Below are 11,725 nucleotides of genomic sequence, written 5' to 3'. Positions count from 1 at the left end.
CACAATACTCAATACAGTACAGTACCCTACTAATACAACACAACACATAACACACAATACTCAATACAGTACAGTACCCTACTAACACAACACAACACAGAATACACAATACTCAATACAGTACAGTACCCTACTAATACAACACAACACAGAATACACAATACTCAATACAGTACAGTACCCTACTAATACAACACAACACAGAATACACAATACTCAATACAGCACAGTACCCTACTAATACAACACAACACAGAATACACAATACTCAATACAGTACAGTACCCTACTAATACAACACAACACAGAATACACAATACTCAATACAGTACAGTACCCTACTAATACAACACAACACAGAATACACAATACTCAATACAGTACAGTACCCTACTATATAGGAACTGGGACCTAGAGTGTGAAGACAGAGATAGAGTGTATAGTGATGGAGAAGATATAGTGAACAGAAGACCCTGTGATGAGCAGTCTTTTATAGATTCTGTAAGGATTGTTTTTCCTGTTACTCTTTTAGTTTTGTAAACAAAGTGATCAGAAGACCCTTTGACTGGCAAACGTTTACAGACTCTAAGGATTTTTCCCTTTAGGCGAAGTGGTGGTTTTATAAACATTATTGTAGAATCTTTGATAGTTGTTTAGCATTTTCATTGATCATGTGTTACAATCCTTTCGTTTTCTGGATTTGAGAACTGGGGTAGAATGCATGGAGGAAGGGGGTGGGGAGGGGAAGCAGGTGAATTAGAATACTGGAGCCATGTTTTATATGGGTGTGTGTGTATATCTGTCCATCCATCCATGAACAGGTGAATTAGAACACTGGAGCCATGTTTTATTTGGGTGTGTGTGTGTATCTGTCCATCCATCCATGAACAGGTGAATTAGAACACTGGAGCCATGTTTTATATGGGTGTGTGTGTATATCTGTCCATCCATCCATGAACAGGTGAATTAGAACACTGGAGCCATGTTTTATATGGGTGTGTGTGTATATCTGTCCATCCATCCATGAACAGGTGAATTAGAACACTGGAGCTATGTTTTATTTGGGTGTGTGTGTGTATATCTGTCCATCCATCCATGAACAGGTGAATTAGAACACTGGAGCCATGTTTTATATGGGTGTGTGTGTATATCTGTCCATCCATCCATGAACAGGTGAATTAGAACACTGGAGCTATGTTTTATTTGGGTGTGTGTGTATATCTGTCCATCCATCCATGAACAGGTGAATTAGAACACTGGAGCCATGTTTTATATGGGTGTGTGTGTATATCTGTCCATCCATCCATGAACAGGTGAATTAGAACACTGGAGCCATGTTTTATATGGGTGTGTGTGTGTATCTGTCCATTCATCCATGAACAGTGATTTTGTGTAACTTTAGGAAACATTTTCAGTGCAGCTTGGAACAAATTAAATTATGAGACATCATTTGATTATTTTTTATTTGATTGGAAATGAGCAGTTATGGGTTGATCTTGATCGCATAACTAGGACAAGGAAATTTAATATGCATGTGTTTGTCTGTCACACACACTGACTGATTTCAGTGCAAGTTGAACTGAACGATGCATTGTTTGAACATCTGTTTTGAATTCATTTTAGTTCATTTTAACCTTGTTTCTGCCATTTGTGCTTGAATCTGTAAAACCATTGAACTGACTTTGATGGGGTCAGACACAGACAACCCTGGTGGAGCAACAGCTGAGTGGTTAAAGCGCTGGACTTTCAATCTTGAGAAGTCTGGGTTCAATCCCAGTATCAGCGCTTGGAGGGTTGATGGTGAAGGTAAGATATTTCCCATCTCCCAGGACGAGCTATGTGCTAGTGCCTTAATCATCCTTGTGTATGTATGATGTATGGATAATCATATAGCACCTTTCCTTGGTCAGAGACCAAGCTCTAAGTGCTTTACAAACACAAAGTCATTTGCACGACAGGCTGCCTACGTGGGTAGAGACCAAGCTCTAAGTGCTTTACAAACACAAAGTCATTTGCACGACAGGCTGCCTACGTGGGTAGAGACCAAGCTCTAAGTGCTTTACAAACACAAAGTCATTTGCACGACAGGCTGCCTACGTGGGTAGAGACCAAGCTCTAAGTGCTTTACAAACACAAAGTCATTTGCACGACAGGCTGCCTACGTGGGTAGAGACCAAGCTCTAAGTGCTTTATAAACAAAGTCATTTGCACGACAGGCTGCCTACGTGGGTAGAGACCAAGCTCTAAGTGCTTTATAAACAAAGTCATTTGCACGACAGGCTGCCTACGTGGGTAGAGCCGATTGACAGCCGTCAGTGGGTGTTCATCATTCGTTTCCTGTGTCGTTCAGTCCAATGTCAGTCACACAAACACTCATGTATGATGAGCACAGTATCAAGCAGGCAACTTAAAGATCCTATCATCCATGTCAGTGCTGGCTGGGTTATGGAAACATGAACAAATGGCATGCACAGTCCTGAAAGCGGAGAACTGCTGTTGTCACAGCAGGATTAAAACATCTCCACACATGAATGCCCAACTCATAGATACAATTAGCGTGGGAACTGTGCCCCACAAACACAGAACGAAAGTGGAAGAAAAAAAACACCAACCCTGATACTGATAGTGCTCAGATGTTCTGTTTGGTCACCTTGACAAGAGCATTATTGGTTGGGTTTGTTTAAATGAATAGTTTTATTTTATTTCTATGGATCGGGGGTGGGGGATGGTTCGGTTTTTGTTTTTTTGTTGTTGTTGTTTTTTCTCTTTTGTTTTTCCACATGAATTTGAATCCATTTTGATGTGATGTACACTAAGAGGTGTAGAATATCAGTGTCTGTAGGATGTGGTGACTTTCATCACCACTTTGGCTCTTGATTTCAAACCATTTGACTGACTTGAATGAATGAATGAAATGTTACATTAATGTGTGTGTGTGCAACAGGGAGTAAAGTATATTGCTACAATGATGCACAGTCACCCACCCACCCTTATCTCAGTAAAGTATATTGCTACAATGATGCACAGTCACCCACCCACCCTTATCTCAGTAAAGTATATTGCTACAATGATGCACAGTCACCCACCCACCCTTATCTCAGTAAAGTATATTGCTACAATGATGCACAGTCACCCACCCACCTTTCATTTTGTTGTCTGATTGTGTAGTATTTTTGCCGGTTGCTTTTCTCAAGAATTTTGTCCTGATAACTTGTGTTGCTGTGAGTTCTTTTACATACACTTGTGACACCTTGAATGCTGGACTTCATTACATTTTTATCTCATCCAAAATACTAATACTCAAACCATGCGTAAGGTATACAGGAGAAAGAGAGAGACAGAAGCATGCATGGGGAAAAAAAATGCTTGCATGTTTGTGCATGTTGGTGTGAAAGCAGCATGTTCCTCCTTTGATTTTTTTTCTCTCTTCTCACCGTAACTACAAAACAAAACTAACCAACTATTTCTTTTTTTTAACCACTAGCTGATTTTGTTCTCTATTCTCACCATAACTACAAAACAAAACTAACCAACTATTTCTTTTTTTTAACCACTAGCTGATTTTGTTCTCTATTCTCACCATAACTACAAAACAAAACTAACCAACTATTTCTTTTTTTTAACCACTAGCTGATTAAAAAAAAAAAAAAAAAGAATCAACTGACAGGATGCGATATTCGGCAGTTTATTGAAAATCACACCAGTCTTTTCCACTTGAAAGCAGCCACACCCATCTCATCAATCAATCATACTTTTCAATGAAATAATAATCATCCATGAAATTGTTCACACTGCAAAGAGAAGCTTCACATGTACAGAGCTGACCACAAAATATGTGTACATGAGAAATCCTGTCACAAAGTACTTTATTCAAAAAAATTACAAGCACCGACACCATAAATATATGTCATAAAAATGACCAAGATATTCTTGATGAAGAAGCAAATAGTGACAGTTGTGAGAATAACAATGAGGAACTTTGTAATGGATTTCTTTTTGTGTTTTTTATTTGTGACACTGACAAAAAGCATTATTACTGTTAATTGCCTTGTAAACACTTACCCCACCCCACCCCCACTTTGCACAAAGTTCATCCTTAGTTTCAGTTTCAGTCAAGGAGGCCACAAATTTGCATACGCTACACCACATCTGCTAAGCAGATGCCTGACCAGCAGCATAACCCAATGCACTTAGTCAGACCTCGAGTGCAGGCATATATATTTGTGTACCTATACGAGTGGATTTCTTCCACAGACTTTTGCCAGAGAACAAAACTCTAGTTGCCATGGGTTCTTTTTCAGTGCAGCAAGTGTGTGCTGCATGGGACCTCAGTTTATCATCACATCCGAATGACTAGACGCTCTGTTCAATTTTCCAGTCAAACTTGGGAGAAAGGGGGAACCCAGACCCTCAGACTGTGTATTGACAGACGAGGGAACCCAGACCCTCACAGACTGTGTATTGACAGACGAGGGAACCCAGACCCTAACAGACTGTGTATTGACAGACGAGGGAACCCAGACCCTCAGACTGTGTATTGACAGACGAGGGAACCCAGACCCTAACAGACTGTGTATTGACAGACAGGGGAACCCAGACCCTCACAGACTGTGTATTGACAGACGAGGGAACCCAGACCCTAACAGACTATTGACAGACGAGGGAACCCAGACCCTAACAGACTGTGTATTGACAGACGAGGGAACCCAGACCCTCACAGACTGTGTATTGACAGACAGGGGAACCCAGACCCACAGACTGTGTATTGACAGACAGGGGAACCCAGACTATTGACAGACGAGGGAACCCAGACCCTCACAGACTGTGTATTGACAGACGAGGGAACCCAGACCCTCACAGACTATTGACAGACGAGGGAACCCAGACCCTCACAGACTGTGTATTGACAGACGAGGGAACCCAGACCCTAACAGACTGTGTATTGACAGACGAGGGAACCCAGACCCACAGACTGTGTATTGACAGACAGGGGAACCCAGACCCTAACAGACTCTGTATTGACAGACGAGGGAACCCAGACCCTAACAGACTCTGTATTGACAGACGAGGGAACCCAGACCCTCACAGACTGTGTATTGACAGACGAGGGAACCCAGACCCTCACAGACTGTGTATTGACAGACGAGGGAACCCAGACCCTCACAGACTGTGTATTGACAGACGAGGGAACCCAGACCCTCACAGACTATTGACAGACAGGGGAACCCAGACCCTCACAGACTGTGTATTGACAGACGAGGGAACCCAGACCCTCACAGACTGTGTATTGACAGACGAGGGAACCCAGACCCTCACAGACTATTGACAGACGAGGGAACCCAGACCCTCACAGACTATTCACAGACGAGGGAACCCAGACCCTCACAGACTGTATTGACAGACGAGGGAACCCAGACCCACAGACTCTGTATTGACAGACGAGGGAACCCAGACCCACAGACTGTGTATTGACAGACGAGGGAACCCAGACCCTCACAGACTGTATTGACAGACGAGGGAACCCAGACCCTCACAGACTGTGTATTGACAGACGAGGGAACCCAGACCCTCACAGACTATTGACAGACAAGGGAACCCAGACCCTCACAGACTATTGACAGATGAGGGAACCCAGACCCACAGACTGTGTATTGACAGACGAGGGAACCCAGACCCTCACAGACTGTGTATTGACAGACGAGGGAACCCAGACCCTCACAGACTATTGACAGACGAGGGAACCCAGACCCTCACAGACTATTGACAGACGAGGGAACCCAGACCCTCACAGACTGTGTATTGACAGACAGGGGAACCCAGACCCTCACAGACTGTGTATTGACAGACGGAACCCAGACCCTCACAGACTGTGTATTGACAGACAGGGGAACCCAGACCCTCACAGACTCTGTATTGACAGGGGAACCCAGACCCTAAAAGACTGTGTATTGACAGACAGGGGAACCCAGACCCTAACAGACTGTGTATTGACAGACGAGGGAACCCAGACCCTCACAGACTATTGACAGACGAAGGAACCCAGACCCTAACAGACTGTATTGACAGACAGGGGAACCCAGACCCTCACAGACTGTGTATTGACAGACAGGGGAACCCAGACCCACAGACTGTGTATTGACAGACGAGGGAACCCAGACCCTCACAGACTGTGTATTGACAGACGAGGGAACCCAGACCCTCACAGACTCTGTATTGACAGACGAGGGAACCCAGACCCTCACAGACTGTGTATTGACAGACGAGGGAACCCAGACCCTCACAGACTCTGTATTGACAGACGAGGGAACCCAGACCCTAACAGACTATTGACAGACGAGGGAACCCAGACCCTCACAGACTCTGTATTGACAGACGAGGGAACCCAGACCCTCACAGACTCTGTATTGACAGACGAGGGAACCCAGACCTCAGACTCTGTATTGACAGACGAGCATCTAAACCATTCTGCCCCCTTCCTCATCCACCCTGTAGTTGGGGGGTGGATGTAACTGGGTACTTTACTGTTTGCACGGGGCCCATTCTCTCACAGTTTCATCACACAGCACTGGCAATGCTGGGAGTGAGAACAGAACACTAGCTACTGAAACGTGACAGTGCATCATGGAGTGACGCCATGCTCTCACTTGGTTTTTCCATGACACATTGACATCTCATGCAGGTGTTCTGTATCACTGGATCTAAATTTGCACAACTTTGTAAAACAACATAAGCACAAGCACAATTTAAAATGAATTATCACTAATTCATGATAATTTTCTTTTTCTTTTCTGTCTTGTTATTGTTTTTTATTCATGTGGTGGTTGGGCACTGACAAGGTATTTCACACTGCACAGTTTTTTACCCAAAATGGGGGCTGGGCGTTCACTAGATACAAGGCATTTACACGGTAGTATACAGTAAACTTTTTTAATTTGAAGTTTGAAAAACACGATGCGATGAGCTGCTCACTTTATCAGAGACATTATCACATCAGTGCATGGCAAAGAACATTATGTTTACCACACTCGCACACACACACACACACACAGTCTTGCAAGCATAAATTCTGACAAATTTTGCACACAATTTCAGTCTCTCTGAAATTCCTTCTCTCTAACGATGAACTATTTTTTCAATCTTCTTTCTTGTTCTTCCCTATTTTTCTTTTCAGTTTTCACACAAATGTACGCACTGTCACATGCACACACATAGACATCATTCTCAGGTCATATGACCCCTCCACCCCCTTTTTTTTTCAGCCAAAAAACCTTAAAATTAAAAAAATTCCCTCCCTTTTTTCTGTAGAAAATTCTAGAGAAAAACAACAGAAAATCGGCCAGTGGGAGGAAACGTTCATGCCTGTGAAACAGACTTCTCCATTCCTGTCAAATGTCCTTTCCTTGCAACCGCAGTTCAGCCAATTATGTGCTGCCATAGAAACAGCTGAGCAAGTGGTCTTCACTGCAACAACACCTGACAAGCTTTCATGGCTGAGAGAGAGGGTTTGCACATGGCTGGAAAAAAATACGAGACAAGCAACATTGTCAGGGTCAGCTCAAGTCTGACCAGCAATTCCTGAAAGAAACAAAGGTGATATTTTTCTTTCCATTTCCAAAGCCAAAAACAAGGCTTGAAGATGAAGACAACCCAGACGTCATTTTCTCTTGGCTTGCCAGGCAGGAGAGAGGCTTTGTGCCTGAAGTGAAACGTTTTGATGCAGGCCATCTTTGTGACTTGGCAGGCAACAGTCAGCTTCCTACAATGCACTGCAGCACTTCACAAGGCAACAGTCAGCTTCCTGCAATGCACTGCAGCACTTCACAAGGCAACAGTCAGCTTCCTGCAATGCACTGCAGCACTTCACAAGGCAACAGTCAGCTTCCTGCAATGCACTGCAGCACTTCACAAGGCAACAGTCGGCTTCCTGCAATGCACTGCAGCACTTCACAAGGCAACAGTCAGCTTCCTGCAATGCACTGCAGCACTTCACAAGGCAACAGTCAGCTTCCTGCAATGCACTGCAGCACTTCACAAGGCAACAGTCAGCTTCCTGCAATGCACTGCAGCACTTCACAAGGCAACAGTCAGCTTCCTGCAATGCACTGCAGCACTTCACAAGGCAACAGTCAGCTTCCTGCAATGCACTGCAGCACTTCACAAGGCAACAGTCAGCTTCCTGCAATGCACTGCAGCACTTCACAAGGCAACAGTCAGCTTCCTGCAATGCACTGCAGCACTTCACAAGGCAACAGTCAGCTTCCTGCAATGCACTGCAGCACTTCACAATCAACATAAATTATATGTTCATCAACAAACAGGGACTGTCACAAGAACATCGTCATGTTTGATGCTGAGGCTTTAGTTAAAGGGAGAAAACCCCATATAACCCATAGATTTTATGTTGGAGGAGTTAAGTTTCCCAGATTCTTTTACTAGTTTTTGGTCAACAACATATGGTGGTTGTTGGTAGTGACTCAATAAAACTTAACTCTATACCTTGCCTGACCTCTGCTAAAGCACAGGTGTTAGCGAGCAAGGTAACAAGTAACAACAACAACATAACGTCACAAACATTACAAACGTGACATGTTCAAACCTTCCAGTTCCATTCACACAGTACATGTACACAAAATACAAAACCAGAACACAGTACAAATGATTCTTTCACACATAAAGTCTATACACTTTTTACACCCATGTTAACACCATGATCCAATTCATCCACATATTTTTTTGTTTTTACAAAATATACAATTTCATCACAGATGAACACTTTATAAATACAATACTTTCCTTTCAAAGGGTATGGAGATGGAATGGAGAGCTAGTCCAAACCACAAAGTATACACAAATAAACGACAAACAAAACGTCTGAGATATTAAGTTGCATCGCAAAAGACCTGTCTGTTTTCATAAAGTGCACATAACCTTATCAGATTAGTTATTAATTCATTTGTTAATTGAAATATCATCTCTCAAACAAATCAAAGTGACAGATAATTGTCCCCTTTGTATCACACATTATGCTGGCTTCTTTCTATCTGTTGCTGTATTTATCATCTTCATCCAATACAAACAAAAATGAAAGAAAAACAAAAACAAAAAAAAGGAAGAGAAGTTTTAAAACGCTCCTGGAAAATGTTAAAGAAATCATAGATGTCTGTAGAGCTCTAGTCTGTGGCTGGAGTTGTTTTCACATGAAATACTCAACATAAAATATAACAATGATGGAGTTGTTTTCACATGAAATACTCAACATAAAATATAACAATGACAGAAGATAAATTACTTTGCAGGTGACATTAAAGATAAACATAATAACAAATAATAATAGAAGACCCATTCACATTAAAAACCAAAGCAGGAATGGTACAACCTACACCTGGGAAGAAGGACTTCACTGAAAACATATTGTCTGTCGTATCACACTATTATCACTGACGCATTTCTGTTTCAGAATTGCGTTCACATGCTCATGGGCACACACACACACACACACTCACTCACTCATCTTACATACACACACAATGCAACATCAGAATTGTGTTCAAAAGCATGCACACACAAGTACACATGGTCATATACATGCTCAAAATCTAAGAATTGCATGGCAAATGCATACACACATGAACACAAACAACAAACACATGCACGCACGCACACACACACACACAATTCTTGTCGGCAGAGTGATACAAAGCATCAAGCTGTTCTTCTTTCAGATCTAGGTATAAAATAATAAATTATTTCATGATTTCACTTCCACTGAAATCTCTCTCAGAAAAGACTTTTCATGCCAGATGAGGATCCCATATTCCAAACTGCTGAAAGGCTGGAAAAGATACCAACAAGAAAAAAAGTTTCAAAATGTAGTTCCAACTTTCTCAAAAATGTCATATTCTACTCAGATATAAACTAATGAATGCAATGCCATGGTGCTGGGCTAGATAGATAAAAACGATTACACTTTTTGATAAGGTACAAGCCAGTTCAAAATCATATACCTTGTTTGTGCACATTAATAGGGCTTCATGTGGGTCACTTTACCTGAAGAAATGCACACACACACACACACACAAACCCTTGTATGCACACATCAACAAATGTGTCTCTTCATAAAAACCCACACATGGCTGAGAAATAATGTTGTGTTCACAAACACACACGCACACACACACATATATATATATATACATTTATACATATCTGTGTTTTATGTATAGATAGATATTTAGATATATAAATACACATAAGCATGCATGCACTCAATCACTCACATACATGTGCATATGCACGCACTTCCACATGTGCGTGCCTATCTTCACACTCTCGTGCACAGTATCGTTTGACTTTCAGAGGATTAAAACAAAATTCAAAGAAATTCTTAACAAAGCCAGATTTTTTAATTAAAAAAATAATAATAATAAATTTAAAAATCAGCACTCACCACTAACATCAATATCACCAACGGAAAACCATGTGAAGAGCAAACCTTCACACACAATCATTTCATTACAGTAAATATTCTCTGACAAATTCCATAGAAAAAAAAAAACGTACACAAAAAAAAAAAAAAAAGAAACCCACTGGAGCTTCCTGGAATGCTTGCAAAAAAGGGAGCTCACTCACTCCTTCAGCATCAAAAGGGGCAGTCACTCTCAGTACCACTGCAGGGAAGGGCTGGTACTCCCATCCTGCCACAGAGGGTCATCGGTGATCTGGGCTCGGCACATGGGACACGTCTTTTCCCGGTCAAACCACAGCGAGATGCAGTTCTCACAAAATATGTGCTGGGTGGAGACAACAACAATAATAATAATAATCGTAAAACCGCGAACTAGAATAGATTTGTTTTTTCTATCTTGGTAACAATCATGACAATGAATATTACTTTCTTATCATTACAATCAATATGATTATTACCAGTCTGATTATTACCCTTATGATTATCATTTGTATTGGAATAATTGTTCATATTATCATAATTAGATCTCACACACACGCACTCTCTCACAGACATACACAAACACACACACAAACGCACACTAAAGATCACCAACTATTCCCTGAATAAAAAACCATGAACAGAAACACCCACACACACAAACACACACACCCACCAAACACAAACACACCATACACACACACAGACACACAAACCACAAATACACACCACACACACACACGCACACACACATACACCTAATATCCCACCCCCACCCCCTCCCCGATTACCTTGCAAGCCAGCAGTATGGGTTCTTTGTACTCCTCCTGACAGATGGAACACAACGTCCCTCTCTGCCTCAGGTCCTCAGCTGCTGGTTTGGTGCCGAAACTCTGCAACCCACGATGATAACTGTGCTCCATGCCTACAGTTTGCTTCTTAAGGACAGGTGCAACAGCCTTGGTTAAAGCGATGGATGTTCAATTTGAGGGTTTTGGGTTCGAATCTCAGTAACAGCGCCTGGAGGGTAAAGGATGGATATTTTTCCAGTCTCCCAGGTCAACATATGTGCAGACCTGCTTATGCCTGGATCCCCTTCATGTGTATACTCAAGCAGATCAAATACACACATTACTGATCCTGTTATGCATGTCAGCTTTCGGTGGGTTATGGAAACAAGAACATACCCAGCATGCACACCCCCGAAAACGGAGTATGACTGCCTACATGGCAGAGTAAAAATGGTCATACACATAAAAGCCCACTCGTGTTTAAGTGAGT

General features: G+C 42.1%; 1 protein-coding gene across 3 annotated transcripts in view; it reads right to left on the bottom strand.

Annotated features, from left to right (window-relative positions):
* Positions 1-3,849: 3,849 nt before the first annotated feature.
* The window catches only part of LOC143302183 (E3 ubiquitin-protein ligase RNFT2-like), a 32,589-nt gene continuing 24,713 nt past the window's right edge, over positions 3,850-11,725 (bottom strand). For 2 of the 3 annotated variants that reach the window (XM_076616732.1, XM_076616731.1), the window contains exons 9-10: positions 11,236-11,337; positions 3,850-10,790 (exon numbers count right to left, since the gene is read on the bottom strand). In XM_076616732.1, coding sequence (XP_076472847.1) covers positions 10,659-10,790; positions 11,236-11,337 — 234 coding nt within the window. In that variant the 3' untranslated portion in view covers positions 3,850-10,658. The remainder of the gene's footprint in view (positions 10,791-11,235; positions 11,338-11,725) is intronic. The other variant, XM_076616733.1, reaches the window with a different exon arrangement.

The sequence above is a fragment of the Babylonia areolata genome, chromosome 29 (assembly GCF_041734735.1).
Source record: "Babylonia areolata isolate BAREFJ2019XMU chromosome 29, ASM4173473v1, whole genome shotgun sequence".
NCBI lineage: Eukaryota > Metazoa > Mollusca > Gastropoda > Neogastropoda > Buccinidae > Babylonia > Babylonia areolata.
This window is presented reverse-complemented; position numbering and strand designations above follow the sequence as displayed.